At 41.6% G+C, this 23490-nt stretch overlaps 1 protein-coding gene across 24 annotated transcripts in view; it reads right to left on the reverse strand.

Annotated features, from left to right (window-relative positions):
• Positions 1–23490, reverse strand: part of ESRRG (estrogen related receptor gamma) — a 506557-nt gene that overhangs the window by 184222 nt on the left and 298845 nt on the right. The window contains exon 1 of one of the 24 annotated variants that reach the window (XM_053912591.2): positions 5420–5777. The exons of the other annotated variants lie outside the window; for them this stretch is intronic. Coding sequence (XP_053768566.1) covers positions 5420–5475 — 56 coding nt within the window. The 5' untranslated portion in view covers positions 5476–5777. Of the gene's footprint in view, positions 1–5419; positions 5778–23490 lie in introns of those variants that run through there. 24 annotated transcript variants of the gene reach the window in all.

Raw genomic sequence — 23490 nt, forward strand, 5'->3', positions numbered from 1 at the left:
AAAATAAGCTAGTGACATATAGTACAGAAAAATGAAATTCATAATTTACATTAACTGGAAAGCTTTTATGTCTACATTAAAATATATTTTTCAGATACAACTGTAGAAGGAAACAATGTAGCAAATTCAAAACTGGTTCTTGGATATGCACCCATACCATTAAACTATGCATTTAATATTAGTAGCTTATTTCCTAATTTACAAATTATTTATGATTACTAGATATTGAATTTAAGAATGATCCAAATTAAACATTTATAAAATCAGAAACAAGTTTACTTATTAGGTCACCTGGTAACTTGGTCTTTTTTATAGTAGTTAAACCAACTGAGTTTAAAATCAGACCCGATAAACACCTGAAATCCTAATACTAGGTTAAAATCATGCCTGGAAAATTTAACCGGCAACTAATTGATCAGAAAAATAATTGTTATATAAATGTACCTGAACACTCTTAGCAGCGTCCCAATAGTCCACGCACACACCTCTTCCCATCCACACGTGTTTCACATGCATATTACACACACACACGTGTGTACATTCTACCTGCTGAATTGGATTTTAAAGTACCTTATGAGTATTTACTTATTTACAGTGGCATAGACCTCATACCTCCACATACACATGGCAATGTAATGCTAATCAATGGCCAAATAGAGAAAATGCAGGAGGGAGAATGTCAAGCGGCAGAGATGTTTGGTGCCATCCCTGCACAATCAAACACACACATAAGTATGATTGGAGAAAGAGACCCTGAATATTTCACTGTCAGAGAATGGGGAGCCCTGCAATTCATTTCTATCTCCCATGTGCTTTAGGACAATGACAATTTAATACAAGGCCAGTGGATGTAAAAGAGATAAAAACGGAACAAACTGGGCCAGCGCAATCAAAGATTTTCTCCAGAGAGCTGGCTGGGGCCGGAGCTCACATGCACTGACGACAGACCAACACTGTATTGTTTCTCTCGCCCATGAATTTGCTCTGAAGCAAACACCAGAGCAAAGCCCATCTGCTACACCACTTGAAAGTTCCACTGAGGAGCCTCGAAGGCTCTTCTCTTATTTCTAAATGCATGAGAGCTGATCCTAAAAAAGTTTATTTCTTATTAATTAATTGGTTCAGTAGAAACCATGGCTATTCACTGCCACTGGTGTGACAATGTATCAGCCCAAAGCCCAGATTTTAATTTATTTTAGGTAATAACATAAGCAAAACCTCCAGAGCTGAACAGCACTTTAGGAGTACTACAAAGAAATATTTTGCTGTCGTGACGAGGTTAAAACAAATGTTGAGGAATTTTTCACATGTGATTCGGACTTGGGATGGGGCATTATGCCTGCCTTCCCAAAGAACGGTCTCTTCTTTGTCTGTGGTTCGGGCCGGAGCGAGTTCTTGTGAAAGTACTGTTGAATAGACTCAGAGAGCAGTACCTGACCTTTGTGATGAATAGCCCCGTGCACCTAAAATTAATTGCAAAAGTACGGCCCGGCTGATGAGATGGTCCTTATCTTTTTTCAGTACAGGAGGCACAGGTATTTTTCTGCTGGCTCAATATTGAACAAAAATGCCTAAAGTATTATTAACTACGTAAAAATCTAATTAAAAGGCCTCAGAGGCAGAAATGATCATAAATTCTAAGATGTGGAAAATCTGGAGTTAACACTGATTTCCTGCATGACTTTCTCTTTTAAGCCTTCATTTCTTGTCTTTTTTACTTTGAGAAAAAGAAAAAATACATATATATTTTCCTTTGGGTTCTACTAGAATTTTTAAAAGCTGAATTACAATACCATTCTTTATAAGATGCCCACTATATATTCCAGGTCAGATTAAATCAAAGAAATTTATCAAAGGCCATCAATTTAGAATTTTTTTTTTTTGAAAAAAAGAACAATAACACCTTTCTGGGGAGAAAACACTAGAAAAATGATCATCCATGCAAGAGAATTAATGGATATCCACAAGGGCTTTGCTAATAACACGGGTTAATTACCGCTGCAACACACTAAGCTCAGTAAATAAAACAGCAGTGCCATAAACACAGGAAGATGAGAAACCATCACTATACGAACCTACCACCACCGGCACCCTTGCCTCCCAGGCCCTGGAAATCTATTTTCCAGCCCTTTCTGGAGAAGGATTTCTAAACTTAGGACCAAATGTGCAGGGTGCTACATAAATACAATGACACAAAGGGCTGGTGAAACGTGGGTCCTGCCACTGACCACCACTCCCATTCCACCCTTATTGCATTAACTCAGGCACTCTTTTTTTTTTTTTTTTGCTTACTCCAAGGAGAAATCATATATTGCATAATACACACTGTCTGGCTATCTTGAGTACATACAGTTTGGGATATGTCCACAAACAGCAGTGGTTATTTAATTTTTAGGAAGCATAGAATGAATCTGGTCACTTTAGTGACGTGAGGAGAGACCAGATTACTAGACGCCAGCTCCAGAACACTCACCCCTGGGTGCGGCTGGTTGTCATTCCACCAACTTAAAAAGAAATGATAAGAAACCTCACCTACACCACCTACCTTTAAGGATGCAAATGTTTTCAACAGATACGTAGAGAAGAAGCAGGAAGAAAAGTAATATGGGCTCCAAGTCTGGAGTTTAAGTATTTTTTCATAGAGACATAAACTTAAAGTGTCTTTTCATAGTTCTCAAATAATATCACACCTAAAGTGGCTTAGCAAGCTTCTATCTTTTTTCTTTAGCTTGATTTAGCCTTGCTGTTATTATTGTTTTGTATACATTTTTCCTTCCTGTCTATATTTATCCCACGTATTTTGACTATATAGAATTACTTTTAGATATATTTCAATTTACTTTAGCTTTTAAGAAGGAGAGATGAGGCAGAGAGAAAAAAGAAAAATCCAAAAACCCTGAAACAGAAAGAGTGGACCATATAAAATAAAACTTGCAGAGCTCCCAATAGGAGCCTTAAAGCCCAAATTTATTTAATTTTCAACGTCTGGATTTCAATGGATCAAGCTGAAATTTACTGGGTTGCTCCCTTCTCGCCTTGCCTGTTTTGGAGTGTTTCAATTGCCTTTCCTTTTCTCAACAGCTGTGACAACTGTTAAAACAGTCAGTAAAATGAAGTCCGCTCTATAATCCTGTAGTCAATGTTACATTTTAATCAGAGGTTGAAAGGGATTCATGTGATGAGCACACTCATTTAGAATGATTAGACAGACGCATATGTCAAAATGAGCAGAGATATTATTTTCATCTATTTATGCTATCAGTTATCACGGCTATGAAATGGGAAACAAGCTTTCAAGTATTATGTCCTTTAATGTGCTGGCAGATTTCCTAAAATAAAAAAAAAAAAATACACAGTTATAGGTTAACATTTTAGGCCCTCCTCATGGTGGTCAATAAATTGTACGAACCTCTTCAACAGTCTCCGAAGCAGAAATTGTCCGGTAAACCCCTCTGATACTGTATCACTGGTTTCGTTTCTATGTATGCACACACGTGATGAGGTTTAACCCAGTACAATTACTATGAATATTAATAGCATGTATAAATTCTGTGGTTTATTAATTGAGACAGAGAGGCAGATGTGTTGCTTAGCATTAGATCTTTCTGTCTGTCCACTGAACCACGCAACCATCAGAACTGCACCCAGACACTAAATCTGTATTTTTTTTAAAGATGACTTTTGATTGAGCCAAAAAGAAAGCTCGTTTGAATCTTGCGCCACAGCCAAAAGAACATGTGCCCTGATTTCATTCAAATGCATCTGCTTTAAGAGGCTTATCTAACCTAATTATTCAAATTAGCTATAAGTTAAATTCAGGGAAACTACTTTAAAAAGAAGCCTCTGGGGGATTTTTAAAGTTTGTTTGGTTTATTTATTTAAGAGAGAAAGTTCAGAATCTGGGTGAGCTCAGATAAGGCACATGAAGACCTTTTAAACTCTCCCATTTTCCAGCCCCAGGTCCATTAACCTTCAAACTACAGCTGAGGGTGGGGGGCAATCCTACCTTTGTTTATTTTTCATTTTTATTTTCACACAGTTTACGGTTGTTTCTGCCTCTGAGTGTTTCAAACTGATGCGCGCGCAGCCTTCCCATCTCTCGGTGCTGCCTAAGTCCATCTCGTGGCTAATATCTCCTGTGTGAGTGTATACTGTGTGTGGGTGGGTGTGAGCATGCATATATATACACACACACTCACACCCAGGCACACACATGGGCAGCCACCGGGACTGCGAGTCACTTTCATTTCTCACTTAATTACAAAGCAATGCAATATGCAGTCACTAAGGACAGCTAGTGGACATCCACCTATAATACACTACCTCATCTTCTGGAGTCTTATATTTTCTTCACAATCTAGACAGAGAAATGCTTGCCAAAAGCACGCTTTTCAGAATTGTAACAGTTGGTATTACAGTAATGTGAGAGCAAAGCACCAGAAAGAGGCGGCAGTGACAGCTCCCAGAGTAAACTAATATTTTATCTTAACAGTGGATTGAAATTAACTTTATGACCTGCGCATTTACACAAGAACGCCTAATTTACTTCCCCTACCCCCGTTCCCTTCTCCCCCATGTTAGTGACCCAAATACATGGATCCCTGTGCATAAAGATACCCCTAAATATGATTTAAACTGCATGTAAGAACAAAAGTACTTTTCTGTATTTCCTGGACTTGGTACATGAAACAAACCCACAGCCTCCACACTGTCTATTCAAGGGGAAATTTAAAAAGTCAAGACTGTTCCTTCCTTAGGTTTTCCTCCCCTTAAATATTTATAATGTGTGAAAATCTCATGTTACTTAATGGACTGATTTGTCAGTTAAGTGCTGACTTAACGCTAACCATGCAAATAACATTATTCTAGCCCTGAATTGCAAGGGGCTAGTTTTTAAATTGTTCTCCGAAGGAGCGTTAGTAAATGTGCAATTTTGCTTCTAACTCTGCCGGGTAAGAAATGACAAGGAGCTGGAAATACCTGTCAAACTGCAAATACAGAAGAAGCACTCGATAGTATAAATCATTTTGAATATTGTATTTTAAAACATCTTTCCTTGGGAAATGGGTCCTAGTAAAAGATGCATTTTAACAGTTCACTAAGCATTTGTGCCAAGTGCCTATTCTTAGCACCTGAATAAGAAGTGACTGTCACACAGCTGTTTTACTGACAGTCACTGAGCTTTGCCTCAAAGGTAACATTGTAGTCGGAGAACAATTCTCGACTTACTGAATTAGGAGCTCACCCTCCACACAAAAGGCACAAGACAGACACAAACGAGGCACGCGGGCACAGAAAACACGGGGGGCACTACCTGAATCAGGGGGGGCAAAGATACAATCTGTCCACCCCCCACCCCACCCCCACCCCCCACACGCACCCCCACGCGAGTTTAAAAAGGAAAGAAAAAGGTACCTACTCTTCCTCGTAGTGCAGGGGGAAGGATTCAGGGAGGCAAAGTTCTACCGAATCCATGTGCGGCCGGCAACCATTATGTGCGCACCCCAGCCATAAATCAAAGTTTCCTTGACAGAGCACAGTGCAATTAACACAAACGTTCTCCTAGTGACAAGCCTATAGGCACAGCCAGTTGGGACCAAAGCTCTCACACTCTCCTAATCAAGGACTTAAAGCCCCGATTGGAGCTTATTAATATGAAGTAGGGCTTTACATATGCAGCCCCACCGGCCCAGCCTTGCAGCCGATTGGGGGGCCTCTGCCCAATCAGGACGCAGGCGACGGGAGGCTGCCCGAGCGCGCAGCCAGGCAGGTAGCAAGGGTGCAGACGAGCCGAGGGGGTGCACGCGGAGCGGGAGAGAAACAGAGCCAGGACCAGACAGAGCGCCGCGCGCTCCCGGGACACCCTGTGCTTTTCCTTCCTTCTTTTCTTTCTTCCTTTCGTTTTTTCCCCCCCTCCCCCCTGGGAAGCTGCAAAACAAACCTAACTAACTTAACTCTCTAAGCACTGGGAGGCACTGGTTTCCAACCTCAGATCTGGTTTGCCTTGAAAAGAAGAGCTGTCGCACTCAGTTAATTTGGGAAAGGATTCCGCGGAAGGTAGAGAATGAAGTTCGTCCTGCTGTTGTCTGTGTTTGACCCACCGGGCTAGCGGGCTGCTTATTTAGCGCCCACTTTCTCGTGCATTCGTCACCGTGTCGTGCCTGTTTTCCTGTTCTAAAGCGTCAAAGACATTCTTCTCAATTGTTCGGGCATGTGAATGGAGATCTCATCTTGGAGGAGGAATTCAGTTTTTCACAACTACAGAAGAGGAAATAGTGCCTCCAGACAATCGGAGAGAATGCTTATGTATATTTTGTGTGTAAACATTTCCTTACCTGCTGCTGTCTCTCTAACTACAGGAATAGGGTGCCTAGCTTTTCAGAACGGCAGGACAAATTGGCCTCTGCAGTCTGAGGGGCGGGAGACGGAGGGCTGTGGGATAAATAGTAGGTTAAAGCGCTCTCAGAGCATCTGGACAAAATAAAGACTGCATTTTGGGCATGGACATCCTGCACTCAAAGTGTTCTTAATCATATACTTAACTTCAGTACAAGCTTCCAAACTGGGAGACATACCAAAATATATACGATTTTACCCAAAACATCAGCTTTCCAATAAAATGCAGTTTACATATTTGTTCCTGTACACAACACTCCCTGAATGCTTTTAAAATTCAGCTCAGAAACATTTTGTAAGTCATCACACGATCTGGTCAGTATAAGGACTACTTCCAAACAGATAATAATTTGCAAAACTAAGAATTCTCAAACAAAAGTGTGCTTTTTTTTTAAAGAAGCTATAGGAGGAGGAGGGTGTTTTTCCTCCAATAGCAGATAGTGTGTTTCCATATGGCAAAGAGTTTTCCTAAGTCCCATTGTAAAATATAGAATTTTTTATACTGGTAAATGTACTTGGAATGGATATCAGCTATTTATAGCAAAGCTATTTACAGCAAAGCTATTTTTCAGCTATTTATATAAATATATAAGTATATATTTATAAATGTATATTTATATGCTACCTTATGGAGATTTTGATATAATTCATCTGTATTGCCTACCAACCTTTTGTATCTATCATAAGCCTTACATGATATAAATAGTATAATCTTTGAGATCAAAATAAATTAATTCAGATACTCTGTGTGTATTACATTCACTAAATCAGAACTCGATTCTTTTTCTCAACCCTCTCAAATTTCCTAGGTCTATAAAAAACCAAAACACTAAAATAGAACAGGGACATTAAAATTCAGAATATAAAAATAACACATGATTTGGTCCCCCCCCCCAAAGGAGAAAGCAATTTTTCTACCAAGTATTTAGCCATATCTAAGATTTGGACCTGATTTCTTTTATTTGTGGTCGAAATGCATACAAGTTTCTACATGGGAACTCACATCACTAAAACTGTGCTTGGGAATACTGTACAAAAGCAGGTAGTAAAAGCTTAATTACCAGTAGCATTATGCTGTCTGTATTGTTAAATGTGAACTCTGCAATTAAGATGTAAATTTGGTTGTGAGCAGTGAATTAAAAGAGCTTTGATATGTGGAAGAAAATCCAAGCATTCTGCAGACACTCAAAAAAAATATTTATTCAGTCTAAAATGAGACCTATAATCATTTTATAATTAAATAAATAAGTAAAAAGGCATTTGAAAAGGAAACATGATTTTTCTAAAATACAATAAGGAATGTGGAAGCTAATAGAGCATTAGAAATCCAGCTTTAAAAATATCATGGGTTCAAAGATTACTATCTTGATTTCTAAATAAACTAAAATCCTCAGGGGAATAAGTAGACCCAATCATATATATTTTTAAAAGATGTGCAAAAAAAAAAGTTTCCTCTTATCTTGTCCAGAGACCTTTTTTAAAAACATAAATTTAGTGTCCTCAAGACACTCGGATTTTTCGCCTGTGCAGAATCCTGTGTTGTTGTCAGTTTCTTTGCATTAGCATGCTGCGACAGAACCTGTTTATTACTCCCCTAAAATGGCTTTTTAAAGACAAGATTTGTAGTCAATTCTTTACGGACGGACCTTAAGTCACCACGTTGCATAGGAGATATCTTTTACTTGCTGACATTTTCTTACTCCCTCTGGGTACTTATTTGATCTGTTATGAACTGTTTGATCCACTATGAACTATTTGATTGTGTCAGTATATATTTTTAAACATAGTTAGACTCGTGTTCATGCGCACGTCTTTCTCCGGTGCTCACAGAGATCCGCGGTGGAGTCCCTGCTGATTTTTGCTAAATGTATGCCATCTATGCAAGGTGCTGTGCCCACCAAGCTAGCTGCTTTCTGAATGAGCAGAAGTGCACTGGGTTTGTAGGGGCCGTGTGTCTTCCCTAGGGACCCATGTGTCACCTCTACAAGTCAAGGACCTAAGATTACACCCACTGTCTCGAGTCTAGTTTAACCAATTTAAATTTTAAAATAATATCTACGGCACTACACTTGCCAGACAGCCTCCGGAATATTTTATAAACACACAGCTTATTCATCTCAAGCATCTTCCCTTGTCACAGAGTTTCCTAACCTTGGAGGTGGAAAGAGTGGATAATCACAGGAAATAAACACACCATGAGCAATTTGGGGCATAAACCTTTAAGAATCTCACCTCAAAGGGTGTGGAAGAAAACAAACAAATAGAAAAACAGCTTATAATAAACAGCTATTGCTAATCAGTCTATATACTTCACAATCTTACCACAAGGAGTCTACCCACAGCAGGATAAAGGGGACCAGACAAAAGGACCTTTTACGATTGTTTCACGAATAATATTAATAAATTACTTAATACCAGTATATTTTGCTTCACGCCCTGGGTCCCTGTACAGTCTCTTCTTTAAACCATGCAGTCACTGATATCCAAAAGACATCATTCTTGGGCCCCAGCTCACATACAAACACCACACAGAAAATACACTTCACCTCTGCTTGCAGAAACGCAATGACAACAAACAAAACAGAGGTGGAAGCAAAAGGCAGAGAGTCCTGTGTCTCTCCCTGAACTTTCCTCGGTATTTTAACCAGGATCATTCCCAAAACATTCTAACAATACATTCTCATGTTGCTCAAAGAAGATGAGAAATGCTTACTCTTGCTAATTCTTGCGCGTTAATAGCTATTTTTAGTTCCCTCTTTCCTTTTCAGAAAACTAACAGGACTAATCTGTATGAAAACGTTTAGAGTCGTCACGCTGTTTCTGAAGCAAATTTTGATTTTGTACCGCGCACTTGCCACTCACTGTTAAACATTTAACACTGAACAAAGACACTGCAAATCTAGGTTTTCAAATTGCAGCTGTTTCCTCAAGATCATAGCACCTCTGAAAAGCTGTTTAACTTTTGGAACCATCTTCGCTGCTGTCCGGGATGCATCGTGTGTGATATAATACACCATGCTACAAAAAAGCAAACCAAGACTCTTACAAACTACTATCTTAACTGCAAAAGAAAGCCCACAATGAATATCCCCAGAAAAAGACCCTTGAGGGACGAGCAGGAGACCTGAAGTCCCGTCTCCCTGTTGTCCCCAAGTGAGCAGTGTGGCCTTCAGCAGGTCACCTCAAATATCTGTCCCCAGTTTCCTCATCTGCGCCTGGGATTTCTGGTATACTGGAAATCTGCTTAAGAACACACCTTCCCCACTGAGCACAGGAAGACTTCTTTCCAAGTCCGCCTGAGTCCTCTACTATTACCACCACACCTCTATCAATTCATCATACCTCATTTTCTGTTGCCTTTCATTTTGAGGGCACAGGCTTTGATATTTAAATTATTGTCTCGATTGGCAAGAAGCAATCAGTTCTGCTGCAAGCGATGGCTCCCTCAGAAGCAGTAATAAAAAACCCTTTCCTTTTGACAAACCTCTTGTCGTGTAAATCCATCCCATTCCCAAATTACAGGAGTCAATGTAAAAAACGCCCATTCTCTGGGGGGCAATTACATCACCTCCAGGAGAGAGCAAACTCTTTTCCTAGTGTGTTTGTGAAAGTGTGTGGGGGGCGGGGAGGATCAAAGGAAGACAGTGAAACTAATAGAGGCTTCTGTTTAATTAACAGGGTTATTTCACTTTCACTTTGTCAAGCTAATAATATACATGGTAAAATGTCAGTAAAAATTAAATTATAAACTACAGTAGCTCCAGTGGGAAAACTAACTTTGGTTGTGTTGTATTTTCAACATACTTACCATGGTAAAATATAAGTGAATTTTATAGTATCTTACACACTTTCCATAATCTGCATGGCATGTATTTACAGAGAGCAATCATTAACATTTTGAGATTATACATTAATAAATGAGTTGCAGTTATATTCTTTCCTGAATGTTAAGCACCACGAGCTGAACGCAGAAAACATTCAAGGTCAATGTCCCATTTTAGACCTTTTCAGGCAGCTGTAATATTATGATAATCAAGCTTAAAATATTCCTATAGAAAGAGTAAATTAGCCTTTTCACTTGAAAGATGATTATGATAAACAATAAACCTATGAGAGGACAAAATCCCTATTTTTAAAAGCCATAAATTGTTGACCCGATCATGTGTGTGATCATCTTGTCCAAAATAAAGGGCAGCTGAAGACGGAGAGGAAGGTGGGGGAAGGGTGGAGACAGAGAAGGAGGGGGAAGTGGAACAAAAATATGAGATTTCAGAATAAGCAATACTTGCTTTGATACCAGAAAAATGATCTGATCATCCACATTAACCACCCCATTTAACATAGACTATATTTGAAGCTAAAAGTGTATATATCCATGAAACATCAAAAAAAATAATAAAATAAAAGCACAAAGCATTTCTTTTCTGGATGTATATAAGTGTTCAACACTATTTGAAAGTTCTTTCTTCCTGTGACCCTTATGTCCAAATTTTCAAAGGATTGGTAAAAAAAAAAAAAAAGTGAGATATTTAGCATCTGGTATCCATATAAACAGGCTTAAAGAGGTTATTACTATTTTTTTTTCTTTTTTTCCTGATGTTAGAAATAACATCCCGGCACACTTCTAAGGTGCCTTTTTATAAATGAATACATTTGATAAAGACTTGCCAAATGACAATAAAAAATATAACAATAAACTGATAGTAGTAAAAAAAAAAAAAAAAAAAAAAAAAGACTTGCTTCCCTCCCCCACTTCCCGCCCCTCCAAGGGAATTAATGAGAGGTGGGTGTGTGTCGGCCACGCCAAGGAGAAGTCTGGAGACCAGAAGGCCAGAGAGTAAGGGGCGGGGCGATACCCTGAGGTGAGGTCACGCCTGGGTCTCGGATTTTCATCCTGAGGAATGAGGCTTTGGGCTAGGGTCGCTCTGCCCATCTAAGTCTCGGTTTCCTCCTCTATTAAATGGGAGTCCCAACCACAGCAATCTTGCAAAGCTGTTATGGGCATGAATTGAGGAAATAGCACAGTGTCTAGCCCAAGCTGGGGAACCACATAACCTAGAGGGTCAAGGACATTCTGGCCTATGCCAGTTGCCCTCCCCTAATCACTTCTGGTATTCCCTCCTTGGACACTGTCAAAAGTATCTTCGTTTGGATAAAAAAAAAATTACTATCATCCTACACTCGGTGAGCCTTCTGTAAATAATAGCCATATTATTTTAAATCTCATTAAATGAAAGAGGAGATGTAAGAGAATGGTACTCTCCATCCTTTGGTCTTCACCTTTGAATAGGAGATCAACATATTAATATTAAAAAAGAATGAAGTGTAAGTATTCCTCCAGTGAAAATGCCAATGACTTGTACCATAAGATGACGTAAGTGCTTGCACTAAGACTGCCACACATACACTGTCACAGCATAATGACAGCAAGAAAATAAAAGACACCCCCTTCAAGCTCCCACCCTGTTTTGTGCCCAGTGTGAGGAAGACAGACTTGGTCAAGTGCAGTGGGGTGGTTCTGCCGGCTCTCCAGAGCACTCAGTAGTGCGTTGTGTACCAGAAAGAAGGGGCCAGAGAAGTGGCTGGGACTCCTTCCACACCCAGCTCCCCAGCCCTTCGATCGATCCCGCTGTTGATTTTATTACTGCCCCAAACACAGGCGAAGTCATCCAGCAGCTCCTCTGATCAGATATCCCCCACACTCAACTTTTTCACAAGGATTGGCTCCTGTTACATTGGACGGCCACTAATCTATGGCAGTACAGAGTCTGGACAGCGTGAATGACAGGCAGGGAAAGACCCTGGGGGATATGGGTCCAACTTGGTTACCTTCCAGGTGAGGCAAACAAGGCTGAGTGGTGGAGAGCCTTACCCCAGGCGACACACCCAGGTAGCAGAAAAGCTAATATTAGAAAAGACTGAATTCTCCCTTTCCAGTGCTTACTTAGTAACCAGCTCCGAGTGTTAATCTCAGATTGTTGACAACAGACCAGTGCCTAGAACCCCAGCTGAGAGCTGGGTACTCAGAGGACAAAGGTCCCAAGTGAGAGAGAGCCAAGGGACTTCGGATCTCAAGAGAAAAAGACCCAAGTGTATACTAAACTGTCCTCTACCTTCTCCAAAAGCTTAGAAAGATAAAGAGAGTCACCGATTAAAAAAACCAAAGTGGGGATGAATTAGAGATAAATTCTCTCTTCTTCATAGCTACTTAGTTGCCTTTTGCTAAGCCCATTTGGACTGTCACTCCTTTGAGGAACCCAGCTTTTATTGAATGGCCACTCCTTTGCCTCCTCTAACCCCTACCTACCTGGTACAGCGCAGCAGGTCAGCACCAGAGCTGACACTGACCCCAGGCCCAGGGAAGGAACTTGGTAACTATTCCCGCCAAAGTTATAGCAACAGAATGAACACATTGGATAAGGGGATGAAGGAATGCACTAATGACAAATGTTATTACTCAGTTTATTATTCAGTTTCAGGGAGGCTGCCAAATTTTAACAATATAATTCAGTCGAATTACTAAAGTAATATAGGGAAATGTAAGAAAAGATGATTTGAAAAAAGAGAAGAAAGAGAGGACCAGGCCTATTATACTAAGGTATTCCAGCACTTAACTTCCATTTATTCTCTTATTTATTATTCCACTGAATACTAAATATTTTCAGAAAGAATGTGGACTTCTCCTCTTACAGGGGAAGAAGGAGGGAATTAATTAATCAGCAGACAAAGACAAAGGCCTTGCCTTTGCCACTCGCTACCTCTCTTCACCGCCTGCAGTTCTTTAACCAAGAATTTGGTACCTTCTGGTTGGTGCTTCATTCCGAGACATCAGTGAGAAGATATCCCCTCAGGGAGAGCCCTTGGAAATTTCTAGAAAGCCATGCTTTTGGCGCAAAAAAGAGTGAGGTAGAGGATGCCCTTCCTACGGCCCTGGGAGATAAAATAACAGACATGGAGGTGGGGGAGAGCGTCACTGGCTCCAGGTCTTCCCAGCTCACCTGCACTGTGTCCGGAAGGGCACAGCTATTCGCACCCCGAGCTTCCTCCCACCAAACCTGAGGCTACAGAAAAGCAAAGAGCAGAAGGGAAGACCCCATTTTTTTTTTTCTAGAATTCAGTCACCACTTGAATTAGAAAATTGAATAAATCAAAGAATGTTTTCATTTGTGAGAAAAGAAGCGAATTAAGTCATCCTTCAATAAATGAGAATTCGAAACAAAGAGGTAGAATGTATCAAGAGTAAGACTGTTCAGACTTTAGATTTTTAAAATATAGCCAGGTAGAAAAGCTTAGCTATTTAGAAACTTTTCATTATAATTAATACGTAGAATATCTAATATTTTTGCAATAACTTAACATTAACAAAGCAGGCTCACACATGTATCGTTTGCTCCTCACAGCAACACTGCAGGGCAAACAGAAGCAATATTTTTATTATCCCCATTCCACAGATGGCAAAACTGAGGTTCGAAGAGTGTTGGATGGCCCAAAGACTGTAGGTTGTTATCCTGAATTTCTTATTCTTTAAATTCTACATCTTCTCTACTCCCAATCTCCAGCTGTTTCCCACAAATCTTTTTGCATCCTCTTTAAAAGACATTCAAGGAGCTCAGAAAAGCACCAAAAATTGTTCTGTTTTAGGAAAGTGAAATAAAACTGCCTGTAATAATTATACACCCTACCCTTCCTTCCTCTCTGAGGAAGTGTCCACCTTTGGGAGGCCTGCTCTGAATCAGACCCTGTGTGAGTTCCCTGGGACACACACATCCAGCTGAGAACTTGGACTACAAAACGGAAACCTGAGGTCTCAATCTCCCTTCTCTGTCATTGATTTCACTCAGAAAGGTTTGGTTTAACACCCCATTGATCAGTTTCTTTTCCCCAAGTTTCACAGCAATGCAACATCCTCTAATTCTCAAATAGCTATGCCAAGGAACTAAGGAGGCACAAAACCATTCTTCACTAGTACAGAAGCAATGATAAAATTTTTACAATTTTTAAATAAATTTAAAAACCACCCTATTGTCCTGGAAATTTTCTAAAATTTCCTCATTGAAAAAGAAGGAAAAAAACCCCCAAAACGGTGACTGACTCATACAACAGCTTTATAAACTCCAGTGTTCTCTTTCGAATTATCTCATTTTATCTTTCTAATCTTTCCAGAATGCAGTAGAAGGCGCGTACTGCCAGGTGCTCTTGGGTCTCGTGTATCATTGCTGAGAAGATCTTGGAAGGAAATATGGCCACAGTTTTTTTCTCTATTAGTAAATATGATTAAATGAGACAATATTAGCTTTAATGGGCTCTTTCTGTGGGTAGAGCTTTCTAGTTTGGCCCCACGAGTGGCCTCATTTCTATCGATCGAGCAGTCAGTCCTGTTCAATTATTCAATCCCTATCAATATTTTGAGAGGCACAGAATGTAAATGTAAACATTTTGTTTATTCTTACCAGACTCAATCCATGGGCTTTTACTGGGGGTGGGGGAGAGGGGAAAGAAAGTCACACTTTATAAATAAACCATAAGGCGAGGCAAAGACAGGGTTCCTTTCCTAGTACTTCTAGCTACAATTTTGGCCACGCAACCCACAGGGTGGACAGAACTCCCTGCCAGTGTTCCCAGGCTGGCTGAAATATCTCCTCCTCGATGGACCTCCTCCCGGGGTCCCCAGGTGCCATCAAGGCCTCTCCCTCCTGCTTCCCATAATGCTTTGCACCAACTGGTCTACCTGGTTTGTATTTGTGTAAAGGTGTGTTGAACTAGGTCTCTGTTCTCCCCATGTAGGAAGCACCTTGAAGGCCTGTCGTTACCTGAGCTGTGCCTGACACTGTCATCCGGGCATTCCAGGCTCTCGATAAATGTTGCCCAAGCAATGGCTGATTTGGGGAAAAAAAATTGTGACATTCACGTTGCCTGATTTTATTGGAAATTAGTTTCCCAATTTCTTTGCTGAAATCTTGCCAGCATTTTAAGGGGGCTAGTATACTCACTTCTTCATAACTAGCTGCTCAGTAAATGAGAATGCCTCTTGACCAATGAGGAAAGGAGTGTCGTCACTGCTGAGTCCCTTCCTTCCAGGAAGACAGAGTTGACTGCACATTTCAGGATTCATTTTGTTACGCAGTGAGGGCAAAACCCTACCCTCTCCCATCCCGCCATCCGCGAGGGAACCTCTAAAACAATTGTTTGCTAGTGTGGAATATCTAAGCTCATATTTGTAAATGAACCTGAGACCATTTAGGTGGCCCTGAGTGGTCTCAGGTCACTGAATGATTTACTCAAGGGCTTGATTTTCTGGGCCACGATGCTCATCTCTTCTTCAAAGAGACCAATAAAAGGGCAATGCCTGGGTGGTGGTCCCCAGTGTATTAGTGAGGAACCTTTCTCAACTGAGCACTTCATCCACAATCGGATGCTTCTAAGAAGTTCAAGAGCACCTTAATGTCAATAGTTACACCCCCAGGCTAAAGTCAAGCTAAATTTTAGGGGAGGGGAAAAGAAAGAACATTTCTGAAGTTCCTTCATCTTGCCCAGAAAAGTGAGATGTGGCAGAAAGAACAAGCTAGGGACAATGGTTCTCCTCCAACATCTGTGACCTTGTGACTTTGGACTTGGTGCCACACCTCATTGGGCGTCAGTGAAAAATGGGATTGGACCAGTGCCGTGGTTCTCAGACTGTGTTTCCCAGACTAGCAGAATCTGTAGCAACTGGAAACTGGTTAGAAATGCACATTCCCAGGCCCCACCCCAGCCTTACTGAATCAGATCCCTCCGGGGCTTGGAGCCTAGTAATCTGTGTTTCCACCAGACTGCAAAGTGGTTCAGAGACATGCTGACCTGTGAGAAGTGCGGGGCGGGAGGAGCCCCATCTTCCTTTTTTGCTATAAAATAAATGCTACCATTTTTATCATCATGAACAGAGAACGTCTTTGATAACAAGGAGCTTGGAAATCACCTTGTCATTCACTTCTTGGCCCCCAGGTTTTTGAAACTTTATGTTTCGACACATTGAGTCTTGGGAATAAAGTTGTACAATGGCAAAAGCCAGAAACAGAAAATAAAACAAACTACTTGTGATGACTATGGCTAATTCACAGGGAGGAGCATGACTCCTGAACTTTGAGAAAACTCTAAATTCAGTTCCTTTTCTTAAGTTAGCCTGTGCTGACTTGTTTCACTCAGCTCTTTATGCTTCAAGATTTGAAGAAAAAAATCTTGAAATCGGGAGAGACCAGCAAGGCTAGTAGAAGAGCCCCTGGGGGCCAGCTGCTTGTTTTGAGTCTGGCGTTTCCCTGGTGAGTGGTGGAGTAAACTCTTCCTTGTTCTGGTTTCCTCATTCTTGTAATAAGTGATGAGCTAACCACATGCTTTTGTTAAAAGGATTAAATGAAATGGTCTACATGTGAGTGGTCTCCACCTTCGAAAAATCCCCATTCCCCAGGCCACGCCTCAGCCAATGCCTGTATAATCTCTGGCATCAGGATTTTAAAGTCCCCTGGGGGAGGGATTCGATAAACTGCCACCTTTGATATTTGAGAACCACTGCACATTGCTTAGCACAGGGCCTGACATCATTATGTTATTGTTACTGAACCGCACCCAGGGAGTGTCAGTGAACGCACAGGCTGGGTGTTGGATGACCAAGTTTCAACCCTGGTTCAGCATCTTGGTGGCTGTGTGATCTGGGGCCACTACCCGAATCGCTTTGCCTCCCTTCAGCATCTGTGGAGAACAGTAATTAACAAGGGGGAAGACATACCTGTGTGCTTACTTCACAAGGTTGTAGGGCCAACAAACAAGGTCCCGGCAATCCACGCTCATCGTGAGGTGTGCCAATGTAAGGAGAGAGTACCCTTACAGATAGCTCACAAAAACTAGTTCTAACCTGCAGGGATGTCGGTGGCCCAGGTGACCTGTCAGGGCACTAAAGGCAAGTGACTTCTAACCGTCCCCTGACTGTCTCACCAACAAGACATGTCTTTTTGTTGTTGTTGTGCAAGTCATGTGACTATCTCAAAACCCAGCATGGATCCCAGAATGAGATCACCTGGCTCCCCATGACAGCCATTTGGGAACTTCTGAAAACCACGGAAGCTTGGGGGTCACCCAAACCCACTGAGGCAGCATCTCTGAGGGTGGAGTCTGCACTGCGGTATTTTGGGAAGAAGTCCACTAGAAACGACCAACTGCAGCCAACATTGAGAAAGAGGGAAAAAAGGGGGAAATGAAGCTTTGGGGAAGTGGGTGGCTTAAGGGCAACTGAAAAGCATCTGTGGCCCTCAGCTTTTGTGCAACGTTGCGCTGAGAAGCCAAACTGTCACGGACCCATCAGTTGATGAAATTTCACTAAAATACGTGCTATGCTGCCGAGCATGTAGGGGAACTAAGTGACCCCCAAGTGCTGATCACTGAGGTGCTGAGTCGAATTTTAAAGTACGTTCCCACCCTGTGCTGAGGAATAAAAACAGATGTGAATGGTTGGACAACACAGTAACATGGTATCATAAACAATGGAATTGAGTTGCTTTTCATCTTCTTCCTTATGGTCCTAGGCATTGTTTGAATGGTTTTACAATGAACAGGGATGATTTTCCTAATAGATGATAACAGTCAATAAAATCTAGGGTAGCGGGGAGAGGACTGAGAGGGAGACTAAGTACTAATGGAGACAACTAGGAAAAAAAATGATTTACTTATACGTTAAAAATTCCAAAACTTTCAAACTCCTGGCAGATTCCTGAACACACACGCCCACAGTTCACTTCTTTCTGCATTTCTCTGTTTCTTCTGCTTTGCAAAATCCTACTTATCTTTAATATTGAGTCCACCCTGGGGGTTCAGAAGAGGCTTCTTATAGGACAGAGGGTCTAGCATTCCACCATCACCACCATTAGCCAAAAGCTATTGAAATCTCCCCTCCATTTGTCCGACTCCCCCCATGACTATAAGCTTCTTGAGAATAAAACAGCACCCTGCTCCTCTTTATAACTAATCCCAGCTCTTAGGACAAGTGCACAAAAGATGATCTCTAAAGACTCATTAAACTGAACTAAAAAGCCGCCTGGCTGCGGGAAGTAGGCAGGGATTCTTAAAGAGGCAGGAATAAGATGTCATACAGTTGCGGCTTCATTTTTTAAAATAACACTTAGCAAAGAGGATTCTTGTACCTAACTGTCTTGGGTGATCTTGGGGACTTTCTACTTGAGGTTACGTGACACAGCTGCCCCGGGCTCTTGCCCAGTGGGTTTAACTGGTCGGTTCTTTGAAATGCAAATGTACGGTTTTCTAGCAGAGTGTCTACCATAGCAGTTCTCCAAGAGCAGCTTCGGTGTTACCTGCAAACTGTTCAGAGTACATGCTCAGTCCCCACCTTGAGAAACCCTGAGGGTAAAGTCCAGGAACCTGGATTTTATCAAAGCATCCAGGAAATTTTAATGCATGCTCAAGTTGGAGACCCACTGGTCCAAGCAGCAGGCCTAGTATTCAACCTCTTTCCAAAGTGAATTTCCCTATAGGCCAGGGAACCCCAAACTCTGATAAGCCATTATTCCAGAACAAACCAAGACACAGCTGAATTTAAAGTCCTCAGCCCTGGCAGGGTAGTTAGGTAGACCGTTGTCCCAATGTGCCAGGGTTGTGGGTTCAATCCCTAGTCTCTTTCTCTCAAATCAATAAATAAAATTTTTTTTAAAGTATATATATATATTTGTTTAAGATGCAAATAATGCATCTACCTCTTTTCTAGAGTCTGTGTAGCTGGATGCCTCCATTCTTCGCCATTTTCCCTGGAGATGGACTTGTAAACACAGCCGCAGCCACGTCGCTAATACTGAGCCTGACTCCTGACCTCCAGACTGCGAGCCGCTCCCCTGCTGAAGAGCAGCCCCTCGAATCACTGACTCGCTGTTCGTTTAATAGGCCTGACCTGTGCAATATGTTTTATCTGGCTACGGTCCTATCTCCAAATTCTCAATTTTGAATGAATACCGATTTTGTGACAGGGAGGCCGCTATATAATGAAATGCAAACAATGAAAAGGCTAAATCAGTTTACAAAAAATCTATTTGTCAAACAGTGTGGAGATGTTCCCAATTTCATCTGGGCAGCCCATGCAGCCCTTGATAAGGGAGTTAAAAACGTAGCCGTGTGCCAAATAAAAAATAAAGGCTTGGGCACCACCAATGTATTTTCCTTTCAAAAGTCTTTGTTGTAACTTGTGGCTAATTAAATGTCCTTACACAAGAGGTGTACACACATAGCAAAACTGGAGCATTTATTTTTTTTCCCCCAAGGCAGCATGAATAAGGGAAGAGAGAGACATCAGCTTCCTGCTTGCCAGTCTTTATATTACATCTACATTTCTATACAGCTTCATCAGCCTGACCCCCTCCCCCAAGAAAAACAAAAAGCAAGCACAAGGGGAGATCTTTTTTGTTCAGTTTTGGACCCGAGAGATTTCTAGGCCTGCAAAGAAATGTACTGGCCATCAAAAAGAAGAAGAGGAAAAAGAAATAGTAACCCTGCCCTCGGTGCTTGTAGGAAAATAATGCCTTACACACACCTTTCTATATAGCCAACAGCGCAACTAAAAATTATCAAGGACTTAAAGGACTCAAACTTTTTGTTTGTACTATCTCACTCACTCCTGGAGTTCACTGGCAGGCAGAGGTGTTCTGTATTAAACTTGACATTTACTGGAGTGGCTTTGAACTTACCACATCACATTTATCAATCTGAGATTTTATACATATTGACATTCTTTAGTTTTTCCACCTTCTGAACCTAACTCTTTCGTTGGGCAGAATTTAAAGTGTTAATTTTCAGCTGATGTTTTTTTTTTTTTTTAACTGTCTTAAGAACTTGATTCTGAAACGTAACTGGCCATGAGTTATCACAGTCCCTACCCTGTGCCTTCTCTCTCCTTTCACAAACTGTCTTCATGTAAGGAGACTGTCCGACATGATAGACCCGCGTTGGATGTAAAAACTAAACATTGTCTAAACAGAGGAGCCATTACTAGATCATTAAAAGCTCTTTGGGGGAGGAAGGGTTTGGGGTAAGTCAAAGAGGCTTTAATGACAAGAAGAGCAGCATAGGATTCTAGTTTTCAATGAACTGTAAGCTCCTTGAGGGCAGGAGCTTCCCAGTTTATCATAATAGTACTTATCAGAGGGCTTCTTTACAGCTGTCGACCCATAAATATGGCATAAATGAGCCCATTGCTGCACTTACTCCCTCCACATCTTCAATATGGTACCTCGCATATAGTAGGTACTCAATAAATACCAGTTAAATAAATAAATAATTTCTTAATCTTTCAGTTCTTTGAAAAAATGCAGAAGTAGGGAGAGGGACAGAGTGAAAAAAGTATCAGTTCCTAGGGGAAAACATCCTTAAGAAGGAAACTGAATGGTTATGAACACAACATATGCTTGTTTTGTTTACACGGCAAAAATCAACTGTAAATCAAAACTAGTTAAAATGTTGTATTCACATCGCCCTCTGGTGTCAGACTCTCCCAGATCTAAAACACAAACTGAAAAGAGTTTGAGATTTTAACCTCCAAAACAGAGGGCTCTACCTTTCCTGATAAATGCAAAACGAGTACAGCGCTGAATGGGAAGTGCGGTGTGCTTCCACTTTGCTTCGGTGTTTAAAGATCGAGTCCTTAACTCCAACAAGGTTTGGGAGCTGCAGTATATTTGCTTAATGGAGTGAATCTCTCCTCTTGTCAAAGTCCCGGTCTGGACCCTGAAAGTCATTAGAGACCAAAGGAATGAGGCTGGCAGCTACACTACGTGTTTTTGTATAAAAGGTGTGCGTTCAAACCCAAGAAGAGATGACGCTGCACCAGGAGCACACAACAAAAGTCTACCCCTTGGCCAAACTGGCTGAGTCCGAGAAGAGCTGCTGAGTAGAAAACGGAAGTCACCACACAGGCAGTCTAGTCCCTGGCTACCAGGGGTAGGTGTGTCCCAAGGTGGCTGCAACAGAACAATAGTCCAGCGTCACAGAGACCCTGGACTCTGTTACTCTACCTCAGTAACAACACCATTTCTTTCTGGCTATGGCATAGAATTCAGTCAATCTTTCGTACTAAAAATACAAAGTCGTCTGGGTAATTGAATTTAGAGAGCGGGTTTATGTTTTCTAAAAACTAAGAGCATATTTGCAGGAAGTCTGAGTCCCAGAAACATAAACTAGAAACAGATCTTGGCTTGATTCCTTGTAAGAGTTTGCCCTGCAAGCTGTTAGCCACAGAGAGCCCTCCCCACCGTCACCGTCACCTCAGCCCCTGGGTCAATGTCGCAAGTTGACAGTGTGCTTGGTCTGGGCTCAGTGTTTTTCATAGTTTAGCTCATCTGAGCCTCACAGTGAGCTTAATAATATCGAAGTTTCACAAATTAGGAAATGGAGTCTTCATAACTGACTGCAGGTTCCGTAGTGGGGAACAGGCGGAAACCATGCTAACCTGCCTCCAGAGATACAACCTGTGCTCTCTGCCATTTGTCGCTGTTGGAGGACACACCTGCCTGTCCCGCAATGGTGAAGCTCCCTGGGGTGTGGTTCTGATCATCTATTTGCTGCCTCCTTCTTTTTATCCAAGGTGCTGATAGGAAGGTTTGAAAGAGTTAAGTGCTTTATGAGAACAAAGCTAGAGAGATCACTCTGGGGTGGACAAGGAAGCAGGAGGGGGCAAGGAATGCATTGTCTGCTGAAGTGTCTTTTACTTTGTGTCTGTACAAGCGGCCATATACAATGCCGACCTTCAGGGCATCCAGTCAGTGCGTTTCTTTCTACTGTTTGGCAAGCATTTATCGCATTGTTGTTAGCACTGCAGTAGGCGCCGAACAAAATATTTACAGATGAGCTCACGTCCTTCCCTTAGAAAGGAAACATCGACTGCACGATATTCAGAGAGTAGCTCATTTGACAGTTTCATCAAATCTTTGATGTCAACTGAGTCTAGTCCTGCACACTTGGGCACACACACATGCACACACACTCCTCTCAACACACTCCTGAAAGCAATGGTTCAACACTGTTGGAAATCCACAGATGTTAGCTGAAGACTTTTGAAATATGCACTAATAAAAAAAAACCCTGAGCTGAGGAAATGCACACCTATAGGACTTATAGAGGTTATTCCCACATCTCACCATCTTTATTCCTGGCAACGCATGCTGTGTTACCTACGAGTCGTCTCTTTTTGGCTACAAATGTGTCCCATCTTCCATCTGTTCCTTCAGCAATACTGCTGGCGCGCTGCCTCTGGAGCTCCGTCAGCCTTCATGATGTCACTGGACTAGGTTTTCTCTGGTACCCATTTGTTTCGCTCTCCAGGTGAGACCAGACAAGTCTGTTTCCCTGTCGCTCCCTGAGCAGCTTTCCCTTTGGGCTCCATGTTAGCAAACGTCCATGTTTCTGCTCTAGTTACCGAAGCTCACAGCCTACTTTCATAGGGTCAAAGAGGGAGTCTCAAGTTCCTTACAAAAGCATTGGCTGAGCCGGCAAAGGACTCAGCACTGGGCCTTAATTGTCCTTTTATTACCAGGTGTCATCTAGAGATGTGTCTATTAAAAATACTACTCTCTGCCTAGGTTGTGGGTTTGATCCCCAGTATGGGGCGCATATGGGAGGTGACCGATCGATGTTTCTCTCTCACATCAATATTTCTCTCTCTCCCTTCCTCTCTCTCTAAAAGGCAATTATAAAACGTCCTCCAGTGAGGATAAAAGAAATTTTTAAAAAGATATTACTCTCTGAATTTTCCCTTCCTTTGAATTGTTGCTCTTCCTTCTTTCATTTATTTAAGACGTGTTTTTCCAGTAACTGCTCCATTCTAGACACCGCTCAGCATAGGGATCTTCCCTCTCTGAGCTGAAGGCTGGGCTTTCCCCCCAGCTTTTCCGCTGTCCAGTATTTCACTGCATTCGTCCTGCAGGCTACATCCTCTGTTGGTTAGGAAGTTGCTAAGTTTCCAAGCCAGCTCCATCCCTTACTAGGGGCTCGTCCTTGGGGAAGGTACTTAACCTCTCTGTCCTTAGTCTCTTCATCTGTAAAGCATGTACTCAATAAAGAGTGGTTAGAATT

This window comes from Desmodus rotundus, chromosome 10, assembly GCF_022682495.2.
Source record: "Desmodus rotundus isolate HL8 chromosome 10, HLdesRot8A.1, whole genome shotgun sequence".
NCBI classification, from domain to species: domain Eukaryota; kingdom Metazoa; phylum Chordata; class Mammalia; order Chiroptera; family Phyllostomidae; genus Desmodus; species Desmodus rotundus.